This window comes from Pelophylax lessonae (genome assembly GCF_965119305.1).
Source record: "Pelophylax lessonae genome assembly, chromosome: 3".
NCBI classification, from domain to species: domain Eukaryota; kingdom Metazoa; phylum Chordata; class Amphibia; order Anura; family Ranidae; genus Pelophylax; species Pelophylax lessonae.
Window position 1 is genome coordinate 628,473,985 of NC_138770.1, and position 27,926 is coordinate 628,501,910.

Below are 27,926 nucleotides of genomic sequence, written 5' to 3' on the forward strand. Positions count from 1 at the left end.
CTGGGACCCTGGTAAGAAAAAATAATAATATCACCTAATATTTCTTTATAGTTTCACACAATTCAAAAAATATATATATTTTATTATTAAAGTGGTAGTGTTGTTGTAAAGCCAGAGCAAAAATCCCACTCAACAGCCTAACAGCCCAATAAAAACAACAAAAACAGGAAGAGCAGCAGTCAGCTGTCAGCTCATTCCAAATGGGTAAATGCAAATCTGTGTAGATCCAATAAATATTAAGATCTAGGCTCCAGGCACACCCCTGTTCATTAGCTTATTAAGGCTTCTTTCACACGGCCGCTCAGTTTTTTTGCTCCGCTGCGGGACTTTTTTTTTGACAGAGCGGATGACATTTGTGTCATCCGCTCCGTGTGCCCACATATCATCCCATCCGTTTGCGGATGATATGCGGACATAATGTAAGTCTATGGGGATTGCGGATGTCAGCGGATGACACCGCTGACATCCGATTTTCCTTCCTTTCCGTTTTTTGAACGGATGAAAAAATAGGGTTCTGTTCCGTTCCAAGACAGGAAGAAAATCGGATGTCAGCGGATGGTATTCCGCTGACATCCGCAATGCCATTGACTTACATTATGTCCGCAAATCATCCGCAAAAAAATAGGATGATTTGCGGACAAGCGGAGCGGCCGTGTGAAAGAGCCCAAAGAGTTTTAAGCTTTCAACAACTATGTGGTTGTGAATGACCATAAAGAGTCCAAGAGCACCTCAGACTCTACAGAAATACAATTGATATGGACAAGGACTTCTGATCAGGTGCTCCAAATAGGTGAAACTCCAAAAAAATAATGAAATACATATATCTGGACTGCTACTCCTATGAAAAGATACACATACCAATCACATAGTGGGGTTTTCTCAAATTTACCTGCGAAAGTGGAAATATCCTTTAACCGCTTCAGGACTGTCCATAGCAGAATTACTGCTACAGGGGGGCTTTCCTGTGCAGTACCACGAATATACATTATATTACCAAACGCATTTGAACACCTGCCTTTACACGCTCATGAACTTTAATGGCATCCGAGCTCTACAAATGGCAGGTCTCCAGCTTGATGAGAAACAGCAAGACAGGGAGGGGGAGGATTGTAAACTATTTCAATGGTCAGTAGTGGACAAATGGCAATTTCTGGAATTTAGGTAGGAAGTTGGGCCTGTGCATTCGAGAAATGTAATACTAGATGCCAATGGGGTTGATTTACTAAAAGCAAATATGTTCTAGATCTAAGGGCGACATGCAAGAGAAAAAAAAAAACAACACAGTATTGTTTGTAGATGATTGGATGATACAAATCAGCAGAGCTCCTCCTTATTTCAGAGCTTTCCCTTAGATCTAGCGCAACTGCACTTTCAGTACACAGTATATTTACCTTTAGTAAATCAACCTCCCTGAGCTTCTGACAAGTCTGGTATGCTTGTGGCCAATGATAAATATAAATTAACTAACACCTCACAAGCCCTCAAAAAGAATCCTTTAGACCGGGTGACTACATAAAGGAAGAGATCTGAACACACACTAGGCTCCCCACTGCCACTGAAATGTTTGTCTTTTTTTCTTTTATCAGAGGCATTGTGTTTAATCACTTTAAGACTGGAAGATTTTCCTTCTTAATGACCAGGCCCCTATTTTGCGATTCGGCACTGCATTACTTTAACAGACAATTGCGCAGTCGTGTGATGCTGTACCCAAATAAAATTGACGTCCTTTTTTTTTCCACAAATAGAGCTTTCCTTTGGTGGTATTTGATCACCTGTGTGATATTTATTTTTTGCACTATAAACAAAAAAAAGCAACAATTTTGAAAAAAAAAAAAAAAAACAATATTTTTCACATTCTGCTGTATAAAAAACATTCCCAAAAAAAAAAAATGTAAAAATCAAATTTTTTTAACATTTTAGGCCAATTTGTTTTCTGCTACATATTTTTGGTAAAAAAAAAAAAAAAAATTGCAATAAGCGTATTTTGATTGGTTTGCGCAAAAGTTATTGCGTCTACTAACTACGGGAAAGATTTAGGTAATTTTTATTTTTTTATTTTTTTTACTAGTAATGGCGGCGATCTGCTATTTTTAGCGGGACTGCAACATTGTGGCAGACAGATCAGACCCCTGACATTTGACATTTTTGAGGGTACCAGTGACATTACTACAGTAATCAATGCTAAAAATATACACTGTTACTGTAATAATGCCATTGGCAGGAAAGGGGTTAACAGTGTTGGTGATCAAGGGGTTAAATGTGACCCTAGGGGAGTGATTCTAACTGTGGGGGCGTGGCTTGTGAGATGACCATAGAGACATGCGATCCTATATAGAAGGATCACATAGTCTCTGTGATCATCTCAGGGAGAAGGACAGACAGCTGTGTTTACATCCGCCGTCTGTCCTTCTCTGTCAGCGGGGGGGGGGGAGATCGCCGGTGTCAGGCGGCAATCGGAGCCACCTGACACACGCACTGGCTCCCCGGATGACGATCGGGGGCGGGAGCATGCCACCGGCAGCGCGCGCTCGCCCCCTAGCCTCCTGAGAGCAAGCGACGTAGAGCTACGTTGCTTCGCCCAGGAGCGGCTGCCTGCTGCAGTAAATCAGCGGGCAATCGTCAAGTGGTTAATATCCAACCAAACTGAAAATATTAGGCCTTGTTCAAAACGGGGCGTACTAAAGTGTGCCATGTTTACCTATGTGGGGATGCACAGGGGTTCAATGCATTCTCATGCAGGCAGTCCCTTTTAAGTCAGTTGGGTTGCAGCGGTGTCATGGACAGCTGCTGCTCTCAGACATCTGCCTGGGTGCAGGTGTACACAGTGTGCATTCGGGGACCCAAACAGATGTCAAGTCGGGAGCAGCAGCTCCTGCATCCCAATTGACAGCAACACCTGTGGGTAAACGGCTATCCACAGGACAATGCTTTAGTACTCCCTGTGTGAATGAGGCCTTAGAGGGAGGGAGATAAAAAGGATTCCTTCTGATAGGCTGCATTGTGGCATGTCATGATTTTACAGAACCCCCTAGTGAAGACAAAAATGTTCTTTGGATCCCACCCATGGCAGTCATGGTGTTTGGACGCAACCAGTACAATGCGCTAATATTGAAAAACCTAACCCTGACCCAACAGAACCATCAAGTCTATATAACCTATAGCCACTTCAGATGACAAGACCACTCCTCACAACAGTTGAGGTGACACCCCCTGAGGGGATTGGACAAGGATTAAAGTCTGTCCCACATTCATATGAAAATAAAATGAGCATCATGAAGAATGAATGGGTTAATATGTATGGAGCCTTGTTCTGAACAAGGACTGCTGGAACTTTTGGTGTTGCTCTGTACTGCCCAAAACAGTCATGTTTGTTTTTTTTATTCTATATCCAATCGCCACATTTTTGTCCAATAAATGTCCTTTTCTTTCTTGCATTTGTGTAATTTTACCAATGTTTATATTTCTATGCACTACCCGCCAAGATGTTAAATTACAATCCATTATGCCCCATATAAAGGCCCATTCACACTATGTGCAGTTATCTGTATCTTTCCTCATGAAAAAACGAAGGTCACCACAATGGCCAGCAGAAAAAAACATAAAAAGTTTTCTGTGTCATGTTCAGACCAGAATCCACAGCTTTACCGGGTCCCAGAGCTGTTCGATATGAAGCATAATGCGTGCATAACGTTCTGCTCTACATGATCTCACATGTCACCACACCGCCAGTGCAGAGCATCGCACCGTATTGCTGTACAGGAACATGAAGGAAGTGTCATTTGGTACATTTCATGTAGAGTTGTCACAAAAGGGAGTTGTGTGATGCAATAAACACACATCATACTTCCCCTGCAACACTGTGCAGGCAGCAGAGGTTTAGGCTGCAGATCTGTGTGAACAGGCCCTACATTTATTGTTGATCTGTATAAAACTGCATCATTGCTGTGGATGGCAGTCAGGGATCTGGGCATCTGTGGTTGCAGAGCAGTCAGCTGACAAACTGCAGGTGGTGGTAAGCTACCGTGTGCGTGAGTTGACAAAAGTGATACAAAAAGGATTCTAGCTTTAAAGCAGAAGTGTGGGAAATAAAAAAAGGTGCTGCAGCTGTCCCCGACAGCTCTAAGACCAAGGACTGAGCGATTACATGAGCACTGAACGCTCAACTCTCGGTCTTTACTGAGCAGAGAGTGGTGACTGTCAGTCACCGCTCTGTGCTCTGCCCGCCCGGGTCTCACCGTAGTGCTGAGCTGTCTGGCTCAGGCTCTCAGCTTAAGGCTGGGTTCACACTAGTGCAAAATGGATGCGGGTTTCCCTGCATCCAATTTGCATGACAGGAAAAGTGTGACTGGCTCTTAATGGAGCCTGTTCACACACCTCAGTGGCGGCTGTGGAGCGGATTGCACAAGGGTCCTGTGCATCTTTGGCTCCATTTCAGTAGGGATCGACCGATTATCGGCAAAGCCAATATATCGAGGGCCGATATTCCCCATTCCCCGATATATCGGAATCGGCCCCTGAGGTTACCGATATTACGGATATTTCGAGAAAGAGACATCACCCGGTACCGGCGTCCATAGCCGATGGTCAGCTGTCTTGTAATGACAACCGATGCAGCTGAGAAGCCGCTCGGCTGTCATTAAAAGGAGCGGGAGGAGACGTCTCCCCCCCCTCCCACCACCTTCTGCGGCTCGCCCAGGTATCCCGTCCCACCGGGAGACCCGGGCATCCTACCTGCACGGCCGCCGAAGACCCGATCAAAGCCGCATTCGGCTCTGATCGGGTCTCCGTGTAAAAACCCGGAAGTGATGTCATGACATCAATTCCAGGTACTCGGCACAAATTCAAAAAAAATGACAGCATTCAAAACAGCCAAACTTGGTGTTTTGAATGTTTTTAAGTGCAGAGGAGGGGTTTGGGGTCTTTTAGGCCCCAGATCCCTCAACAAGAGTACCTGTGTAAAAAAAAAAAATAAATAAAAAAATTTTAAATGTCCGAAAATATCGGCAGATACCGATATTTTGGTCATCGCATATCGGCAATAAAAAAACGATATTGGTTGATCACTACATTTCAGGTCTGAATTTAGGCAAACATTCGGGCCAGATTCATCCCTGAAATGGAGAACAGGGTCGCACCAGACCCCTGCTGGGAGCCACGTCCTCACAAAGTGTGAACCCAGCCTTAAGTCGGGATCCTTGCAGAGCCTGGACTGGCGCTATGACATCAGCCAACAGTGGGCCTTAGCAGAAATATGTGCACTCCTGTGACCCAGAAGAAAAAGTATGGCCAAATGTTCTTTGGCTATACTTCTTTTTTAAAGGATAGCGTGAGGAATCTCTGTTGTAATCAATAAGCTGCTCCACGCCCCCTAAAATGCACCAGACTGTATTTGCCTGTGTATGTGCCTGGCCAGCTAGAATTTGGCTGAGTCCCTCTAATGGCAGCTAGCAGTATTGCAGGCTGTGATAACTATCACAGCTGGTTTTACCTCCCCAAAAGTCAGCTCTTTCCTTATTCCTACTATATCAAACCAGGTCCAGGTTAGGGTGTCACTGTGGGCATGCGTCCTTGACGTCTGATAGCCGCCGCTGCGGGAGACAGAGTGTGCCAGTTGTTTTATGGCTGTTACGTGTGTCCAGATTGGGTAACTTTGGGGTTGATTTACTAAAACTGAAGAGTGCAAAATGTGGTGCAGCTCTGCATTGAAACCAATCAGCTTCAAGGTTTTTTTTTGTCAATGCCTAATTGAACAAGCTGAAGTTAGAAGCCGATTGGCTACAATGCACATCTGCACCAGATTTTGCACTCTCCAGTTTTAGTAAATCAGCCCCTTTGGATTCTTGTGACAATCTACCAGTGTGCTGGTCGACTTTTGAGGAAATGTGCCAGACAGATATTACGCTCCCTCATTCCTGTACCCCTGTTTACAAAAATTTGTATTTCTGCATTCCTCATTCAGTTTTCACAATCTCCTTTTCTACTTCAGGGCTGTTGAAGACCTAGCTCCAGTTTAATTTTTTGCAATGATTAATATTGTACGGTACTAATCACCAGAGCCGCCATCAGGGGGGTACAGCCCATACAGATGTAGGGGGCCCAGGTGTCCTGAGGGGCCCAGTCCCGAGTAATGCCCGGGCTCTAAGTTGACACCTCCCCTTTTTTCCTTTTCTCCCCTAAACTGGCAAATAGTCCCCACTCTCACTGGTGCCACCCACTGCGCTGGCTCATGACTCCCAGCCTCCCTGTCAAAATTATTGGTTGCTAGGACTGCCTGGCGTCCTAGCATTCAATCATATGCATTCACAGGCCCGGGCAGAGGAGGAGGATGTAACTTGGTGGTCAAGGGGCCCCAAAATTTCTGATGGCTGCCCTGCTAATCACATAGAAGCCAAAAATAGTAGCTTCTGCTAACGTAAAATGTATGTTAAGGATCTAATCAGTAACTGAGGCATTTTCACAAGCTTGTATATTGTGAAAGAAAACAGGCAGCTAAATTAAAATTTGCAGTATCTGTGCCAGTACCAGTTTTGGACAAACAATTCAGGTGAAAACCTTAAAAGAAGTCTCATAGCAGTTTTCTCTTCCAGTCTCCCAGGCAACAAAGTGCATTTAGAACTTTGACCTTCCTTTCTATCTTGTCTCACTACTGAGAACTAAATAAGGCCCCTTTCACACAGGCGGACCGTTCAGATCCGCCTGTCAATTCTTTTGGCGGATCTGAACGGACGCCCCATGCATCTCTATGGGGCATCGGATGTCAGCGGAGACATGTCCGCTGACATCCGATCCGTCAAATCTGGATGGATGGAAACCCTATTTTCCATCCATCCAGCGGATTGGATAGGATGAGAATGGACAGGCAGTCCGTTCTCATCCGATTCCCCCATAGAGAACAGCGGGACCTGACATCTCCGTCTCCGCACGCAGCGTGGGGACACAGCTCCCATCCGCCTGCTCGCTGAGAAAAACTGAGTCCGCCTGACCGACTCCCTATGTGAAAGGGCCCTAATGGTTGAACTAGATGGACGTGTGTCTTTTATTTCAATCACACTAATGATGTAACTATGAGATAGTATGGTTGACAGCCCCTCCCAAATCCCCTCACCACTTTCAGACCATGCATTTAGCAAGAAAAAAAAAAATTATGCAAAAGGAAGGGGGCTGGGCAGTTCCCTGTGCTACCCCCTCCATTAATCAGTCACTAGGATGCAGGAGGCCCCAGTCGCACAGCATCCTGGGTAGCTAGGATGGAGGAGGCCATCTGCACCATAATAAATGATGCCATGTGGCAGAGACCACCTGCACCCTAGCAACAAAGGACTACATCAGGGGCTGCCTGTACCCTAATAAAAAAGGACACCGTGTGACAGGGGCTGCCTGTACCCTAATAACAAAGGACACCCTATGACAGGGGCTGCCTGCCTCTTACCAACAACTGAACGCTGTGCACCAGGGGGCTGCTTACATCCTAGCAGCAAAGAAACACTGTGCATCGGGGGTAGCCTGCTTCCTACCAAAAAAAAGGCTTCCTTAAAATTCTCACCTGGTAATAGAACCAGTAAGTCTGTTTTTCAACAGAACAAGCTGACCTGCAGATGTAGTAATTAGAGACAAACCATTTACCACAGACAGGGGTGCTTACAATGGTCAACTTTTATTTGTTTAATAAATCTTTAGTCCCCTTTACACAGGTCATCTGATCAGGTCTGCCTGTCAGTTGTTCAGGTGGATCTGATCGGAAGGTCCTTGCATTCCTATGGACGGGCAGGTGTAAATGGACTTGTGTCAGTTTACAGTCACAGCGGAAACACACATCCAGTTTGGATAAGTGTGAACCCAGCCTAAACTTAAACCTGTTGTTTGGCTGTATTACAGTTGAGGCTAATTAGGGCTCATTCATATCACATTGTGGAACTAAAGTCTAATATTAAAAAAACTGCAAACAGACAGGCTCATTATTGCAGAACATTTGTAAGGTCTCTACTGCAATAAAAAAATCCCCCTGCCTGCTCACAGTCTTCTTTGGAATGTACATTGTGTCTATGTGCTGGGATGACTTCATCTACAGGAGTGACGTCATCTCAGGTCTGTCAAACAAGGTGGCTGAAGACCGGCAGAAAAAAAAAAGGCAGGGAAAAGATACTGGCACCAGTGAGGGAGCTTGTGCGTGTTGGACCATTAAAACAAAAGTATTGCAGAGTTTAGTTCCGCTTTAAGTTGCATTGATCTGCAAAGATCAACACATAGACAACAGTTGTGCCCTGTTCCAGGCAGCTACAGTGTGTTGCATAAAAATTCATTTTAAACAACACGCCTCACCTAATGTTACCAAATGTAACTACATCTCCGCTCCGCTGCAGTGCATAGAAGTTAACCGGTTGCCGACCGCCGCAAGTACATATACTGCGGCGGTCAGCCCCAGCCAAGCAAAGTGACGTACCGGTACGTCACTTGCCTGTCAGTAGTTTGTGAGCCAATAGCGGGCACGCGCGCGCGCCCCGGCTCGTTCCCCAGGCAGTCCGTGCGTGTGACCGGCGGACCCGATGTCCGCCGGTCACTCGGCGATCATCGGTGGAGAAGGAGAAAGGCAGGCGGCTGATGTAAACAAGCTACCTGTCATTCTCCCCTGTGAAAAAAAAAAAAAAAAATCGCAGATCGCCGCCATTACGCGTTTAAAAAAAAAAAAAAACACCAAAAATGACAAAAATCTTTCCCTTTGTTAGTAAACGCGATAACTTTTGCGCAAACCTATCAAAATACGCTTTTTGCAGTTTTTTTTTACCAAACATATGTAGCATAAAACAAATTGGCCTAAAATGTTAAAAAATTTTGATTTTTACATTTTTTTGGGGGGAATTTCATATAAAAAAATGTGAAAAATATTGTTATTTTTGCAAAATTGACGCTCTTTTTTTGTTTATAGCGCAAAAAGTAAAAATCGCACAGGTGATCAAATACCACCAAAAGAAAGCTCTATTTGTGGGAAAAAAAGAAGGACGTCAAATTTAGGTACAGCATCGCATGACCGCACAATTGTCCGTTAAAGTCACGCAGTGCCGAATCGCAAAAAAACCCCTGGTCAGGAATGGGGTAAAATCTTCCGGGGCTTAAGTGGTTAATGGGATAAAAAAAAAATGATCTTTCATTATTACAAAGAAAAGCAACACCTCTGACCGTATCTACTGAACAGACATCAGCCTGGATATTAGTTAACAACTTTACTTCCTTTACTTGCACTGGGAGAGCAACTAATATGTAAATACTGTAGATAACCTGCTATCCTGACAAGTTACGTTTGCGTGGCCATACTCTGATGGTGATAATGCTGGGGAGGGGGGGGGGGCATCCAGGTCCTAAATACTTTTCTACTTACCAATGTGCCTGACTAATGATATGATCATATACAAAGGCCTCCAATAATCTCATAATACCAAACACTATTCTCTAGATACTGTATGACAATGGGGCTTATTTACTAAAACTTGAGAAGGCAAACTCTGGTGCAGCTGTGCATGGTAGCCAATCAGCTTCTAACTTCAGCTTGATCAATTAAGCTTTGACAAAAAAAAAACTGGAAGCCGATTGTTTTTTTTATTCAGAGCTGCACCACATTTTGCACTCTCCAGTTTTAGTAAATCAACACCAAAGTCTTTACAGAAGAATATAAAGACAGCTAATAGGAACTGTACAAAAATACGTCATTGTGTCCCGTTTCAACAGTTGGTGCATATATATATATATATATATACACACACACACATAAATATATATGACATAATTTGATTACACCCAAGACTGCTTCAGAATCTTTGGAAGTAGTAATACAATGAGGTTGACTTACTAAAACTGGAGAGAGCAAAATTGGGTGCAGCTCTACCTAGAAACCAATCAGCTTTCAGGTTTTTTTTTTGTCAAAGCTTAAATGAACAAGCTGAAGTTAGAAGCTGATTGGCTACCATGCACAGCTGCACCAAATTTTCCACTCTCCAGTTTTAGTAAATCAACCTCAAGTTGTACTCAGGTTTTTATGCAAAACAAGGTTAGACAACAAATGGCATTTTAATAAAAATATATGGTAGAGCAGCCCTACAATTTTAATTCGTCATTTCCTCGATTCATACAGAGCAAAGCTGTTTTTCTGCTCACTCACAGTTCAGTGAAAAAAAAAGAGCCTTAAGGCCCGTACACACGTAGCGATTGTCGGCCGTAAATATTCGGCCGCCGACGAATTGTCGGCTTGTTAGTATGATGCTTCCAACAACCGACTGCGACTTTTCGGCCGAACAGAATCTGGTGTGCATGCTATAAAAATTTTGTTGGCCGTCACCAGAACGGCCGATTGTTCCTCAGTCAGTACAGAATTTGGCTGACAAACAGCAGATGAGCAAGACTGGGCATGCTCAGAGAAGAAAAAACACACGGAAAGTAAACCATCACATGACATCACTTCTGCTGTCGGCTGTTGTTGGCCGACAAAATTCGTGTGCAGTCTTTAGCACTTTTCAGCCGACAGGACAGCACCGGACAAAAGACAGCCGATCGTTCGGCCGACATTCGGTATGTGTGTACAGGGCTTTAGACCCCGTTCAGACAGGGGCGACCTGTGAGTGCACCGCGACCTCGGCGCGACATGCACGGACTTCATATCATTGAAGTCAATGCAAGTCACCTCCAGGTCGCCCCAAAGTAGTACAGGGCCCTTTTTCTAAGTCGGAGCGACTTGTGTTGCTCCTATTAGAACGGGTCCTGTGCTAATCAATGGCGAGCGACCCACCGCGACTTGTCAGGCGACCAAGTCGCCTGACAAGTCGCGCTAGTGTGAATGGGGACTCAGACAAATGTTTATCAACATTGCTAAGCGCTGGGAGCTAACTATAAACATGTTTTACAATGTATCATTTCGTTCTTTAGGCTCGGTTCACACTATTGCGATGCGGGAAGGCTGCGAATTCGCAGCCTGTTCCCGCATCGCACACGCACCCCCGGCAGTTCACACTGCCATATGCGATCCGCTGGGGGTGTCAATGTAATCTTAACGACACCCCCAGTTTGATCGCATATCGCAGTGCGATCGTGCAGTTCGCACAGGATCGGATCGCACAAGTGTGAACCGCTGTGCGATCCGATCCTGATGCGGCAGCAAAAATGCCTCCTGTGCGTCTTTGCTGCGGGTGCGGTGCGAATTTAGCCATACAAACTGTATGGCTAAACTCGCACCGCACAGCTGATCGCATGTCATGTCGGAGCAGTGCGCTCCGACATGACATGCGAACCCGGCACACGCAGTAGTGTGAACCGGGGCTAAAAGCCCTGTTCACACCTGAACAAGCAAAATCACATTTATTTCAAGGGGCCATGTTCATATATTAGCGTTTTGTCCCCTGAAGTAAAATGTCTGAAGCTCAAAAAAGTACATGAGCTTCTTTTTTTGGCAGATTACAAGCGTTTTTGTTAGATGTCAATGCCTGCCCCCAAATACCTGCAAAAAACACCTGAAAAAAGCCCAAAAAAACACCTAAAACGATACACTCAGGTGTGAACGGAGCCTTAGATCAAAAAAATGAACCTTGGTCTGTAAATAAAGGCAGTTGAACCACTTAAAGTGAAGTTCCACCCAAAAGTGGAAATTAGCTTCCTCCCTACCTCCGGGTGCCACATTTAGCACCATTCGGGGGGGGGGGGGGACCTGTTTTTGACAGGTACCCTTCCCCACTTCCAGGAGACAGCGCCGCCCCTCGGAAGTTTCGTCCAGTTTTTCCTTCCCCCACCGCCAAGCTACCAAAGTGCACATCGCGATTCGCGCATGCGCAGTAGGGAGTTGGCTGTGAAGCCGAAAGGCTTCATTGCCAGTTTCCCTTACAGTGAATTACGGCTGCAGCACCCAATCCGAAAATCGGCTGGGATGCCGACATCGTGGGCTCTCTGGACAGGTAAGTGTCTATATATTAAAAGTCAGCACCTACAGTATTTTTAGCTGCTGACTTTTACGTTTTTTTTTTTTCCACACCTGGAATTCCTATTTAAAAGGAGTTGTAAAGTCAGGAAGGTTTTTAATATCTTAATGCATTCTATGCATTAGGATAAAAAGCCTTCTGTGTGTAGCCGCCCCCCCCCCCCCAGCACTCCTAATACTTACCTGAGCCCCCTCTCTGTCCAGCGATGTCCATGAGTCCCTCGGCCATTCCGGGACTCTCTCCCCTGATTGGCTGAGATACAACCGTGTCGCCATTGGCTCACTGACTTTGACAGCTGCGGAAGCCAATCAGGAGAGAAGGGGAGGGCGAACGGCAGCTCCGTGTCTGAATAGACACTTGGAGCTGCAGCTCGGCTCTGGTGCCCCCATAGCAAGCTGCTTGCTGTGGGGGGCACTCAATAAGAGGGAGGAGTCAGGAGCAGGAACAAGGTACCCAAGAAAAGGAGGATCCGGGCTGATCTGTGCAAAACCAACTGCACAGAGGAGGGAAGTATAACATGTTTGTTATAAAAAAAAGACTTTGCAATCACTTTAAATGCATTCTATACATTAAGGTAAAACTCCTAAGTGTAGCAGCCCCCCCCCCCAGCCCTCCTAATACTTTCCTGAGACCCCTCTCTGTCCAGTGATCCCCTGATTGACTGAGACACAGCTGCATTTGTTACAAAAAAGAAAAGAAAAAAAAAAAAAACAACACTAAACAGTAAAGTTAGCCCAATTTTTTCATATAATGTGAAGGATGATGTTACGATGAGAATCTGGATCTCTATTCTAAGCAAAACAATTGTGATTCTCTTTTTATCCAGAATTGTGCACCTCTACTATATGGTGGTGCTGTGTTTTTGTTTTTTGTTTTTTTCTTTAACCATAGTGCGATTTTTTTATTTTTTTTTTTGTGAAGTTCTCTAGCTCACCAGTTCATGCACATAAATTTCCATTGCTAGCAGAACAGAAAGCCTAAGGGCTCTTTCACACACTGTGTCCGTCAAACGGACTCCGCTTTTCTCAGCGGGGGATCGATCCGCCGATCCCCCGCTGAGCAGAAGGATGAAAGCTGTATCTCCGTGCTGTATGGAGACACAGCTGTCAGTTCCCCATACATCTCTATGGGGGAATCGGATGGGAACGGACCGCCGGTCCTTTCCCTTCCGATCCCATCCGATCCGCTGGACGGATGGAAAATAGGGTTTCCATCCGTCCAGATTTGACGGATCGGATGTCAGTGGACATGTCTCCGCTGACATCCGATGCCCCATAGGAATGCATAGGGGGACCGTTCAGATCCGCCAAAAAAATGAACAGGTGGATCTGAACGGTCCGCCTGTGTGAAAGGGGCCTAAGATAGCTAGGAAAAAAAACACCAAAATGTTCAAATTCTTCCCAACTAGAAAAAAGTTTTGACTTGGAAAACACTTTAAAAAATGTGTCTGGACATCGTATGCAAACATATAGGCTGGGTGTGATGGCAGCTGGTTATGGTTTTTTCAAAGTAAGAAATGAAGACAGGCATAGGTGAGTGTTTTCCATGAGCCCAAGACCACATTTACACCGGCAGCTCCGTGTTTTTAACTTTCTAAACAGAGGGGTAGTGATTCACTTCAAAATGAAAACACTTGTTTACAGGCATATAGCACAAAAAAAAGCAAACAATCATTGCCAGAGCCCCTAAAATATTCCCAAACATAATTTTTAGCCCCCGTTCACACTGGGGCGATCTGTCAGGCCGTAGGTCGCCTGGCATAGAGAAGCTGCGGACCCGTTCTAATAGGAGTGACACAAGTCGCTCCGACTTAGAAAAAGGGTCCGGAGCTTCTTTGGGGCGACCCGGAGCGACCTGCATTGACTTCAATGTTATGAAGTCCGTGCCAGCCGCTCCGAGGTCACGGTGCGAGCAGCACGCCGCGACCTGTGAGGTCGCCCCGGGAAGTCGGATCGCCCCAGTGTGAACGGGGCCTTAATGTCAAGCATAACAGAAATAGTAAAAATGTAACAGGCACATTGGTCACACAGATAGGCAAGAGTCCATGGGGGTAAACAAAGTCATAAAGGCATGGGGAGAAAAAGTCCACCGAATAGGACAGCCGTCCAGAAACCAAAGCCAGGGGTTCCACAGGGCTAGAAACAAAGAAGAAACAGAGGCGCCTCTAAGTGTAGACTTTGTATGTACATTTATTGATAAAAATATGCACTCACTTCTGCAAGCAGGTACTCATGTAAAAAGACCCGTTCTGATAGTTCTGAGGTGGATGGGTGGTGAAAGCTGTCATCCGATCCTAATGCAGCTTTCACCACCCATCCACCTCAGAACTATCAGAATGGGTCTTTTTACATGAGTACCTGCTTGCAGATGTGAGTGCATATTTTTATCAATAAATGTAAATACAAAGTCTACACTTAGAGGCGCCTCTGTTTCTTCTTTATAACAGAAATAGTAACTTGCATCATCTTACAAACTACTTGCACCAATTGTGTGCCTTGATGGCCAAGAGGGGACAAGCTCCAGCAATTAACTAGTGCTAAAAATCACAACTATTTATCACACTTTATTGTTGACCTATGTAATACACTATATGTCAATGTTATAAATATGTTTTGGCAAAGTTAGGAGTCATCTAACCCTGAAAAAGAACAGAAAATAATAGGGGATCTGACTATTCAGCACCACTGTCCTGAGGGTACAGAGAACTGTGATTTTTTGATTATAACCACTGGAAAAGTACAGAATTGTACAGAAGAGTTTTCCATTCCGTTCCACTTGTGGAATACTTCAACTAACTGAGCATTATGGAGAAGCTGTCCATTCAGCACTGCAGAAGGCAGACATTTTTTTTGGAGGAGCTGTCCATTCAGCACCACTCTACTACAAGTAAGAAACATTATAGAGGAGCTCTCTACTGTATTTAGCAGTCCTCCGCTATTAGTAGTAGCAGTATTATAACACAGCAAGTAAAATGGTTCCAAAAGGGAAATTATTGGCTCCTGCTACTGTCAAAACACAGCCAGTGACGAGGGAGCAGGGGGCTAAACAGAAGCAGACAGCTGGGTCCAAGAGTGAGCCCCCACAGAAAGCGGCTTGCTGTAGCTGCACTCAGCGGGTGGGAGGGGCCAGAACTGTCGGCAGGGGACCCAAGAAGAGAAGGATCAGGGCTGCTCTGTACAAAACCAGTGCACAGAAGAAGTATAACATATTTGTTATTTTAAATAAAAAAAAACAGAGTTAGGCTTACCGGTAACCCATTTTCTGGGAGTCTTCCAGGACAGCCTTGGGATGTAAAGCATCTCACTCTGGGACAAGAAACACGCTAGCTCAAAGCCTTAAAAATGTAGTCCTCTAGGCCTCCCCTTCAGTATTCCCAAGAACCGTAAGAAAGCACTAGAAGACAAAAACACATGGGCATAATAACAGAGAAAAAGCCAGGGTGGGAATTCTGGCTGTCCTGGAAGACTCCCAGAAAATGAGTTACTGGTAAGCCTAACTGGTTTTCTCAAATATTTTTCCAGGACAGCCGGTGAGATGACCAGCAAGAATTTACCCTCTAGGGCAGGACTACTGCCTGGAGGACCTTTCCTCCAAACGCCTTACTTGAAAGCAGGTCCAGGCAATATAGCTTCACAAAAGTAGAATAGCTGGACCACAAGGCTCTGGTTGAGGGCGCATTGACAAAGGACAGCCGATTTTCACTACGTTATAAGATTCTGCAATAGCCAATGTGATCCATGTAGCAATTAAGGATTTGGATGCAAGGTAACCTTTACGTGCCCCGAAAAAAAAAAACAACAAAAAAAAAAAAAAAAGAATCAAACTTCCTGAAATCTTTGCTAACATTCAGGTAAGCGAAGAGGCTCCTCCTAACATCCAGCAAACTATACTTCCTCCTTGTTAGGAGAACAAAAAGGTTGACCAAACAATATATTGCAACCTATGAAAAAGAAGAAAAAAAACTTTGGGAAGAAATACTGGATCTGTTTTTGAGAACAATCCTATTTTCAAAGAAACGGACAAAAAGGGTTCTCGAATGGAAAGCACTTGCAACTAACTCACACTATGAGCAGACATGATTGCCACCAAAAACACTGTTTTTAAAGTTAGTAACCTACCTGTCAAAAGAAACCCTTCTCTAAGGCTGCCTGAGCAACAATTCTTTTTTTCAGATCCTTAGAGAGTTCTTTGCCATGAGGTGCCATGTTGAATTTCCAGTGACCAGTATGAGAGAGTGAGAGCGATAACACCAAATTTAACACACCTACTCCCCATTCACACCTGTGACCTAGTAACACTAACGAGTCACATGATACCAGGGAGGGAAAATGGCTAATTGGGCCCAATTTGGACATTGTCACTTAGGGGTGTACTCACTTTTGTTGCCAGCGGATTACACATTAATGGCTGTGTTGAGTTATTTTAAGGGGACAGTAAATTTACACTGTTATACAAGCTGTACACTCACTACTTTACATTGTAGCAAAGTGTCATTTCTTCAGTGTTGTCACATGAAAAGGTATAAACAAATATTTACGAAAATGTGAGGGGTGTACTCACTTTTGTGAGATAGATACTGTGTATGCATGCATGTGTATATATATATATATATATATATATATCACACACACACACACACATATACATACACACACACACACCACACTATGTATTATATATGACCCATTGGACTGCTGGAATGGAGGCCAACATGAGACCTAACAGGACCACTATGTTCCTTCTTGTTGCCCTGGGTGTATATATAAAAATATCTTTTGAACTGCCGTATCGATGGTGTAACCCAGAAACACCACCCGCTGGGATGGGGGTTCTGTTGAACTTTTTTGTTTGTCGATTTCCCAGCCTAAGAAGGTGAGAAAGGTTTTGGTCGTTTAAAGATTCATTAATACCTTTGCCTCTGTCAGTCCATAAATGAGGAAGTCGTCCAAATAAGGAACAATCCGGACCCCCTTCATTCTGCATCATTTCTGCCATGATTTTTGTAAAGATGCAGAGAGCTGACGAAATCCCAAAGGGGAGAGCCTGGTATTGGAACAGGTGAATCTGCCTTTCCCAAGGGATAGCAAATCTCAGGAATGTCTGATGGTTGGGAAGAATCGGGACATGCAGGTTGGCGTCTTTCAGGTCTAGAGTTATCAGAAAAGCTGCCTCCGGGATCAAGGATCTCACCAAAAAGATGGATTCCATCTTGAATTTTCTGTACTGCATTGACTGATTGAGACCTTTTAGATTCAAGATTAGGTGATGTTTGCCCATGGGTTTCGACCGGAGAAAAAAAAAACTTGGGAGTATTAGCCCAAGATGTTGAGAAGGATGAATTTCTTTAATCGCCTTGCCGATCAGTAGATCCGTGACTGCAGCCTCCATGGTTTCCCTTAAGTGAGGTGACTTCGGGAGGGGTGTGGCACAAAAGTTGTGTGGTGGCCATAAATTCTATCCTGTAGCCCTCCTTGATGATCTGCAGGATGAAAGTGTTTGAACAGAAGCTTTGCCATTGCTGGAAAAAATGTTGAAGTCTTCCCCCCACTGGAAAGCTGGCGTCCCTGGGGTTGGTTATTGTTAGCCCCTGGGTTAGGAAACAGGACACTCGATTTTCCCTTGTTTTTGTTAAAAACCCATTTCCTTTGGGGATCAACCTTTTCTCTTTTTGACTGGGTTTCTCCTCTGGGATGACGAAAAAACTTCTTTGGTTTCTCTTTTCTTTTGGACGGGAAACACTTGGGATTAGTCAGCTGATCTTGCCAGTACTTTGTCAAGTTCCGGACCAAACAGAAGTCTACCGTCAGAAGAGATGTTGCATAATTGGTTTTTGACGCGTAGTCCCCATCCCACATTTTGAGCCAAAGGGCTCTACTGGCCGTGTTGATAAGACCTGTGATGCGAGCCGATAGCCTGACTGCTTCTGCAGCTGCATCAGCCATATACGCCACCCCTTTTTCTATCAAAAGTAATGAGTCTTGAGCCTCTTCCGTGTCAGGGACTTTTTCCAGGTGACCCCAAAGTTGTTCTAGCCAAAAAGCTACATTCCTGGCTACACAAGTATTGGCCATGTTGGGCTGGAACTCAGGTGTCCCTGCTTCGTATGCCCTTCTAAGCGTCACATCGATTTTCTTATCCAGTGGGTCTTTAAGGAGGCCCATATTGTCAAAGGACAAATCTGATTTCTTAGAAACTTTGGCCAAAAACGCGTCCATCTTAGGGCATTTGGCTGGGACCCCTTTGGTCTCTTTAACCACTTGCCGACCGCCGCACGACTATCTACGGCGGCGGTCAGCCCCTCACAGGCAAAGTGACGTAGGTCTACGTCGCTCGCCTGTGAGGGTTTAGGGAGCGAGCGCGCGCCGCCGGAGGCGCGCTCCCGCTCCCGCGTGGTCACGGACCCCCCCGCGCGCGTGACCGGCGGACCCGATCGCCGCCGGCCACTCTGCGATCGGCGGGGGAGAGGGAGAAAGTCAGGCAGCTTGTGTAAACAAGCTGCCTGTCATTCTCCTCTCTGTATGAGAGCTGATCACATGGATCTACTATGTAGATCCATTGATCACTCTGCATACAGTTGAAGCCACAGCCAATCACAGTTAGAATCACGCCCCTAGGGACACACACAGCCCCTCCCTCTCAAATAAAGTTAACCCCTTCACTACCAGTGTATTTTTACAGTAACAGTGCATATATATAGCACTGATTACTGTAGAAATGTCACTGGTAACCCCAAAAGTGTCAAAAATGTCAGTCAAGGGTCCGATCTTTCCGCCGCAATGTCGCAGTACCGCAAAAAAAATCGCAGATCGCCGCCATTACGCGTTAAAAAAAAAAACAACAAAAATGACAAAAATCTTTCCCTTTGTTAGTAAACGCAATAACTTTTGCGCAAACCAATCAAAATACGCTTTTTGCGATTTTTTTTACCAAACATAGGTAGCATAAAACAAATTGGCCGAAAATATTAAAAAATTTTGATTTTTACATTTTTTTTTGGGGGAATTTCATATAAAAAAAAGGGAAAAATATTGCTATTTTTGCAAAATTTACGCTCTTTTTTTGTTTATAGCGCGTGATCAAAAAATCGCACAAGTGATCAAATACCGCCAAAAGAAAGCTCTGTTTGTGGGAAAAAAAGGACGCCAAATTCGTTTAGGTACAGCGTCGCACGACCGCGCAATTGTCCGTTAAAGTCACGCAGTGCCGAATCGCAAAATACCCTCTGGTCGTTTAGCAGCCAAATCCTCCGGGGCTTAAGTGGTTAAAGGGAAATCTTCTTTTTAGTGCCTTAGGGAAGAACAGCTTATTTTCCGGGCACTCCCATTCCTTGCTGCTTTTCCCTTTTAAGGATTGGTGAACCAGAAAATATCTATTTTGTGGCTCTTGCAGACCTCCTATATTACCAGTCGCGTATGAAGTTGGGGATCTCAACTTCTTGTATGTCTTCAGTGATGTAAATAGCTTTAAAGGAGTTCCTCCATTTCTTCTGTCGGGAACAGATGTCTAACTATTTTGGGACGTACTGCATGGTCTGGTTCATCGGAATCAGAGCTGTCTAGAAATATGATTTCCCCCTCCTCCTCGAGTGACTCTGAATCGGAGGAAGTAGGCTGTGCCAGAGGAATGGGTGGGGGTCTTGCTGTCTTCACTCGGTGTGCACTTCTAGAAATGCCTGAGGAAGTAGAGGGTCGATCTGCATTCATGATCTTGGAAATAGACGTCAGTAGAGATTTTAGCGTCAAGGGTACTTCTTTTGAAGTCTAAAAAAAATCCTTAGATAGAGGTTTAGCTTCTTCACTGATTCAAAATTTATTTTAATGCATTTGTGATATAACAGCTTGTCAGTATTCGTGGGGATGTTTACTCCGCAGGTGCGGCAGTATTTTTTCTTCTTGGCTTTGTCTGTCGTTTTTGTAGAATCTACAGACTTGGGCTGGTAGAAAAAAAGAAGACAACAAACGGTGGGGGAGGAAGGTCAGTGTAAACCTCCCAGCAAGCCCCTCCCCCCCCAGGAGTAGCCGCCCCAAAGGCACAACACTCCAACCACATCTCCCCTCCACTTACCATAATAAGGCTGGGGCCAACATCAGCAGGGGGGTCCTCCGCTATTAGGACCTTCTGGAGGGAAGGTAGCACACCGGCTTATAGGGCTGAGAAGCACCGCCATCTTGCTCTAATTATAAGAGGAAAGCAGGAGGGGGGGGCAAAAACCGCCTCCCCCAAGAGCCACCCCAAAACCCGGGCAGGGAACTTTCCCAGCACCAACTTGCACCTATTTCCCTTACTCAAGATGGGGGAGAGGGTAAACATTCTGGAGGTCAAGTTGTTAACTGAGTACACCAAGAACTATGAACACGAAGAGCCATAGACTTTTTAGCATTCAACCCCTGGTAGAGGAGGTCATGCTTGGATAATTGTACCCTCTCCTCCTCAATCTCTAACGTGTTATAGATAGCTTTAAGAAGGTCATCCATGTCGTCCAGAGACCATCTGTACTTAGACCCCCTAGAGAAGTCACCCTCTCTCTTCTTCTGAACCAGAGCCTGACTGAGATGAGGCATGTGATCTGGGATACTCTTCTGTCTCCTCCCCTCCCCCCTGCTGGCTAAGCGCCTCAGACAAAGCTGGCATGTTGGAAGCTCAGGTTAGGGGTACAAGAGGACTCTACATCTTATCTATCAAGGACTTCAAAGACAGGAAGGTAGATGCAATCTCATTTTTAACAGAAGTGAGAATCTTATGACATGCCATCACTGATTCATCCTTAGCCACAACTGGGATATAAAGGCTTTTCCCAAGATGAGCCCAACTTTGCCGCACACACAGCACATTTCCTTCTGGGATCCTGCAACTGGAATTTGTTCTGGGCTTTGACCTAAAACTAAAAAACAAAAGACCAAATGAGGCCAAGACTCCCAAACAACCAGAACACTACCATGCTGGGATAAAACAGAAATATGCCCCACCATCAGCTGTGACTATATTCTAGAGCCCCCAGGGACTGAGAAAAAACCCTCAGGATTGGCAAGAGGGAATCACCACTCCCCAACTTACCCAAGAGGTGACGGTGCCTAAGGAACCAGAGTCCACTGCTTGAGAGGATGCAGTGTTATTCATCAGCCTTTGCTGGGTCTCACCACTAGGCACCAGAATGCCTGTCCATGCTCGTCCATGCTGCGCCAGGTGAGACCAGCTCCATAGTCTCCGGCGCCTGCTGATGACGTCACTTTGCGAGAAAACTGCCCCTGCAGCTTCCGGAACCAGCTTAGAGTGCAGCACCCGTGCCACAACCGGAAGCCACATGCTGACCCCTCCTCCCCACCCAGCGGGGAACACCAGGCCAGCCAGCATTACGGCGGGAGCTGCCACATCACACAGCAGTCTTCTCTCTATCCAAGCACACACAGCACCAAGGAGCACAGCCCCTGGAGCACTGGACAATAAAACTGAAGGTGAGGCCTAGCGTGTTTTCTTTCCTGGAGGGTGGAGGCTTTCACAGGCTTTCCTGAAGAATTTGAGAAAATAACATTTAGAATCACTTAAGGAACATTATGGGGAAAGCTTTCCATTCAGCACCATTCTACTACCAGTAAAGAATAGTGTTAATTTTACCATCAAATTTGGATTTAGTTTTAGTCATAGACTTTTGACTAAAATGCCATTTTAAATTTTAGTCCTATTTTAGTCATCAGAATTGTTTTAAATTACTAAAACCTCAAGTATAATAAACAAAGAAAAATATTTATTTTTGACAAAATAGAAGTGCAAAAAAAAAAAATATATATATATATATAAAACACCCTATAAACTTTTTGGGCTGTAATTGCCATTGCTTAGATTACCTGTATGTAAAAACTTTCAACAGTTCTCTGGTAATAATGAATACAAGTATCAAGTAACAACTTTATAATTATCCGAGTTTTGTAAATAAACAAGAAAATTGCATTGACCACTTTTAATTTCGACGTCAAATTTTAATTTAGTTTTAGTTCCGGTTCACACATATGCGATGACAGAAATCACATGTGATTCAAAGCGCACTGCTCTGCAAATCACATGCGATGTCTGTGCGTTGCAAATTCAGCCATACAGATTGTATGGCTGAATTTGCATCACATTCGAACACAACTTGCACAGGGTCTGCACCAGAATCGGATCGCATGGGTGTTCACCCTTATGCGATCCAATTCATGTCTGAACTGATAGTTCGCCCTGCGATTTGCGAACTGATCTGGGGTTGTCGTTAACTTTGTATTGACACCCCCAGCAATTCGCATATGGCAGTTTGAACTGCCTTCGAGTTAAATGCGATGCAGGAACTCCGGCACCGGATTTGCAGGGTTCCCGCATCGCATATGTATGAACCGGGACTTAGTCGTTTGAATTGAAACTGAATGTTATTTTCATTTCATTTTTGTCACTGAAAATTTGCAGCTGATGAAAACTAGGATGAAAATATTTTCAGCACCGAAATTCAGCACCATTCTCATACGGCTAAGGCTCCATGCACACTAGCCTTTTTTTAAAAGTTCCAAAAAAACACTAGAAAAAAACCCTTATAATAATGTTTTTTTTGCTGGTTTCTAGTAGTATTTTTACAGTACATGAAGAGGAAAAAAAACTGCTCGAAAAAAAAGCCATTAAAGAAAAAGGACATTAAGAAGGAGCTGTCCATTCAGCACCACTCGTCTACAAGTAAGGAACATTATGGAGGAGCTGTCCTTTCAGCACCATTTTATTAGAAGGAACAATCCTGTCACAGGTCTTTCCCATCAGGTCTGCCTGTCCATTTCTCAGCTGTATAGCCAGGCTGATGTAATGGACTTGTGTCTGTTTACACCCACCTACCTCCAAATCAATCCAGGTCCAGGGGAAAAAAAAACAGAAAAGGATTGCATCCATTTCCATCATTTTTTTGGACCTAAATGTAAGGGAGTCTGATGTAAACTGATATAAATATATTCACAACTGGTTGCCAATAGAGCTTTCATGGGTTCTCTCCTGTCTGCTGTTTAAATGCAGACTAGGGATCAACCGATATCGGTTTTTCGTTGCCGATAGCGATATTTTGGCCATCGCATATCGGTATCGGCCTATATGGGCCAATATTTTGTACATCCTATGTCAGGGTCTGAGACTAGTCTTCTCCTCCTCCAACCATTAGGTGGTGATGCTCATGTAAGGGTAAAATGATGTCACATAGCATAAATCCGTTTACAAATATTATTGAATATGCCAGTCACATATGTACAAATTAAAGATATAAGCCATTCCACATTAGCAGATCTGCTGGCAGATCGGTATTTCTCACCCACTTGCTGTAAATGATACCCGGGTGATCCCACTCCATTAGGCATCCACTCAATACTGCTCTGTCTGTCACCCGCTCCATCTCCCACCCACCAGATACCGATCTGCCTCTCACCCACTTGCTGTAAGTGACACCCGGGTGATACCGTTCCGTCCGGCATAAAATCTCGATTGTCATCGTATGCCGGACGGAGTGGTATCACCCGGGTGTCACTTACAGCAAGTGGGTGAGAGATACCGATTGGCATATTCAATAACATTTGTAAACGGAATTATGCTATGTGACATCATTTTACCCTTACATGAGCAATATTTGGAATATCTGTAATATCGGCCAGTTCCGGGGCCGATACAGATATATCGGCAAAAGTCAATATTGGCCTTGCCGATAATCAGTCGATCCCTAATGCAGACACAAACTAAATAGACACAGATGTAAAAAAATAAATAAAAAAAAACCTGACATCCGTCCTGTTCAACTGCGTCTCATCAGGGGATCCGTAAGCAGATCTCCAGCTGAACAGTAGAGAGGCCCTAAAAGATATCATGGAGGAGCTCTCCTTTCAGCACCATTCTACTAGAGGTAAAGAACGTTATGGAGGAGCTGTCCTTTCAGCACTACTGATTACACAGATACCAACAGAACCAAATGTAAATTATATCCCATAAAAAAATTAAAAATAATATGAAAAATTATATCCTGACAGAAATACTTATATAATGTATCACCATGTAAATATACGCACAAACAAGTAAACAGAATGTTTTAGAATACATAAACATATAAAATAATTATAAATTAGATTATGTGCTGCTTTTTATTATACATTCCATGCGAGTTATATTCCATTAAAAAGTTATATATTGCTAATAATGTGTTCTGTAATAAACAAAATAAAATAAAAAATAATGACAGTGACCAGTATGAGAGAGTGAGAGCGATAACACAAAATCTACCACACCTGCTTCCCATTCACACCTGAGACCTTGTAACACTAACGAGTCACATGACACCGGGGAGGGAAAATGGCTAATTGGGCCCAATTCAGACATTTTCACTTAGGGGTGTACTCACTTTTGTTGCCAGCAGTTTAGACATTAATGGCTGTGTGTTGTGTTATTTTGAGGGGACAGCAAATTTACACTGTTAGTCCCGATTCACACTGCCACAACTTGTCTGGTGACAAGTCGTGCTCCATTCTGTGCAATGGAACCGTTCTAATCAGAGCGACTCAAGTCGCTTCGACTTAGAAAAAGGTTCCTGCACTACTTGGGGGCGACTTCGGAGCGACTTGCATTGACTTCTATTAGAAAAGTTGTTTGCAAGCCGTGATGAAGTCACGTTGCACGGTTCGGCTTCAAAGTCGGGGTGACTTTGAGTCACCCCAGTGTGAACCGGCTCTTATACAAGCTGTACACTCACTACTTTACATTGTAGCAAAGTGTCATTTCTTCAGTGTTGTCACATGAAAAGATAGAATAAAATATTTACAAGAATGTGAGGGGTGTACACACTTTTGTGAGATACTGTATATATCTAAAGGTGCCACTGACATGAAATTCTCACCACACGTCGGTCACAATCCATGCAATCCGTACAAAGAAAAACTTCATTTCTGAACTCATCGGTTTTGTTATCTTTGTGTGGATTGTTACTATGGATTGCATGGATTGTTACTGACATGTGGTGAGAATTTTATGTCAGTGGCACCTTTACCAATATATTTACAGAGGAATCAGTGACGTGTTCAATACTTATCCGCTGTGTATATACATACACACACACAGTATACAGATATATATAGAAGAGGGACAGTAGTTGATGAAAGGTGGGCAGAGGGATTTCTCTCAAAACAAGGACTGTCCTTACCACACAGGGACCCCGGGGTTCTGGGACATACATTCCTATAGGAGGGAGAAAAGAAACTACAAAGGGATTTGTTTACAAAAACGTAGGACTGTCCCTACAAAGCAGGGACCGGGACTAGGACATACACACTGACAGGAGTAAGAGAAGTGTACGAAAGCCAGGCCGAGGCATCTCTCCAAAACAGGGACTTTTCTTACCAAGCAGGGACTGTCAGGAACAAGAATATATAAACATCAGATGAAAGAAGGGCAGGGGGGACTGTAAAAATGTAGGACTGTCCTTACCAGACTGGGACTGTGATATTCATATGGAAGAAGGTGGACAGAAGTGCATACACACACAACAGGGACTGCCTCTATATAACAACAGGGACTGTCCATAAATAACAAGGACTGTCCTATGACATAAACAGTTATAAGGATAGCACAAAATAAAGGGACAGATGGGGTTATCTCAGGGACTGTCCCTAATAATCAGGGACTGTGGTACACACGACAGAGAGACTGTCCCCAATCAGGGACTGTAGCACACACAGCAGAGGGACTGTCCCCAATAATCAGGGACTGTAGCACACACAGTAGATGGACTGTCCCCAATAATCAGGGACTGTAGCACACACAATAGAGGGACTGTCCCCAATAATCAGGGACTGTAGCACACACAGTAGAGGGACTGTCCCCAATAATCAGGGACTGTAGCACACACAGTAGAGGGACTGTCCCCAATAATCAGGGACTGTGGTACACAGTAGAGGGACTGTCCCCAATAATCAGGGACTGTAGTACACACAGTAGATGGACTGTCCCCAATAATCAGGGACTGTAGCACACACAGTGCAGGGACTGTCCCCAATAATCAGGGACTGTAGCACACAGCAGAGGGACTGTCCCCAATAATCAGGGACTGTGGCACACAGTAGAGGGACTGTCCCCAATAATCAGGGACTGTGGTACACACAGCAGAGGGACTGTCCCCAATAATCAGGGACTGTGGTACACACAGTAGAGGGACTGTCCCCAATAATCAGAGACTGTAGTACACACAGCAGAGGGACTGTCCCCAATAATCAGGGACTGTGGTACACAGTAGAGGGACTGTCCCCAATAATCAGGGACTGTAGTACACACAGTAGATGGACTGTCCCCAATAATCAGGGACTGTAGCACACACAGTGCAGGGACTGTCCCCAATAATCAGGGACTGTAGCACACAGCAGAGGGACTGTCCCCAATAATCAGGGACTGTGGTACACACAGTAGAGGGACTGTCCCCAATAATCAGAGACTGTAGCACACACAGTAGAGGGACTGTCCCCAATAATCAGGGACTGTAGCACACACAGTAGAGGGACTGTCCCCAATAATCAGGGACTGTAGCACACACAGTAGAGGGACTGTCCCCAATAATCAGGGACTGTGGCACACACAGTAGAGGGACTGTCCCCAATAATCAGGGACTGTGGCACACACAGTAGAGGGACTGTCCCCAATAATCAGGGACTGTAGCACACACAGTAGAGGGACTGTCCCCAATAATCAGGGACTGTGGTACACACAGTACAGGGACTGTCCCCAATAATCAGGGACTGTAGCACACAGCAGAGGGACTGTCCCCAATAATCAGGGACTGTGGCACACAGTAGAGGGACTGTCCCCAATAATCAGGGACCATAGCACACACAGTAGAGGGACAGTCCCTCTCTGTCAGGGACCGGTGCAGTGCTCCCTCAGCATGCAGCCAGTGTTGTCCTGTTTTTTAGGTGTATCGCACACACAGGGACAGGTGAGGACCTGTCCGGGACTGTGTGTCCCCGGTCCCCCCTCAGCACAGCCGGTTATTGGCCTACTTACCATCTATCGCCATGATTCTTCCAGCACGGAGCGTACCAAGCCAGCAGGTTACGGAGGGGGGAGGCGGAGAAAGTGAATGACAAGGAACGAACCATAGACGGCGGGGCGGGTTGCGCTTTCACTAGAAGGGAGGGAGAGAGAGGGGGGGGCGGTCTCGGTGGGCTCGTCCAGTGCCGCACGCGCGGCCAGGTCTAAAGGCGGGAAAAGTGAGGCGAGGAGGAATGGCTGAGGCGGCAGTGTGTGTCAGGACCGGGCTGATTCCTGTCACGGACACACGCTGCCTGTCACTGCCTGTTAATCATCGTCCAGCAGATGTTTCCCGCAGTCCAGAAACATATAATGGTCATAAATAAATACCTAAGCATTAAATTAGGAGCTGTTTATGGTGGGGGTGGAGGAGGGGTGAGGGTTCACCCACCGTCTGTAAATTGTAAGGAGGTCTGCGCAGGGAATTGATTTTTCCACAATTTTTATTTTATATCAAAAGGTTCTCCAAATAATCAGGGCAGCCATTAGAAAGGTTGGGGCCCCTTACACAGCCTTATGCCCAGTACACACGATCCGAAAATCGGACGACGCTCCGTCCGTTTTTGTTTGGTTGCTAGGAACTCTCAATTATATTCGCAAATGGGAGAGGTTACTTACGATACGAATTTTCTCGGACGATGATTCAAAAGCTTCCATATGCGTAACCACGCTGTAGCGTGTGAGGGGAAATGTTGTCTACTGCTCATGCGCTGTCTACTGCTCACCATTTTTTTCGGACGAACAACATACTGATAATACGATTATCGTACGATGTGTTATAATACGATCAAAATTTTTATGCTTGCACGACCGGGAAATATCGGGCGAACTGTCGTGATCGCCTCTCGTAAGCTGTGTACTAACGATCAGATTATCGTCCGATCTTTTCACAAGCGTTATTTTTCGTCCGATTTT

General features: G+C 44.9%; 1 protein-coding gene across 1 annotated transcript in view; it reads right to left on the bottom strand.

Moving 5' to 3' along the window:
* Positions 1-27,070, bottom strand: part of SYT14 (synaptotagmin 14) — a 408,651-nt gene extending 381,581 nt beyond the window's left edge. The window contains exon 1 of the mRNA XM_082249765.1: positions 26,985-27,070. Coding sequence (XP_082105891.1) covers positions 26,985-26,997 — 13 coding nt within the window. The 5' untranslated portion in view covers positions 26,998-27,070. The remainder of the gene's footprint in view (positions 1-26,984) is intronic.
* Between the last annotated feature and the right edge of the window lie 856 nt (positions 27,071-27,926).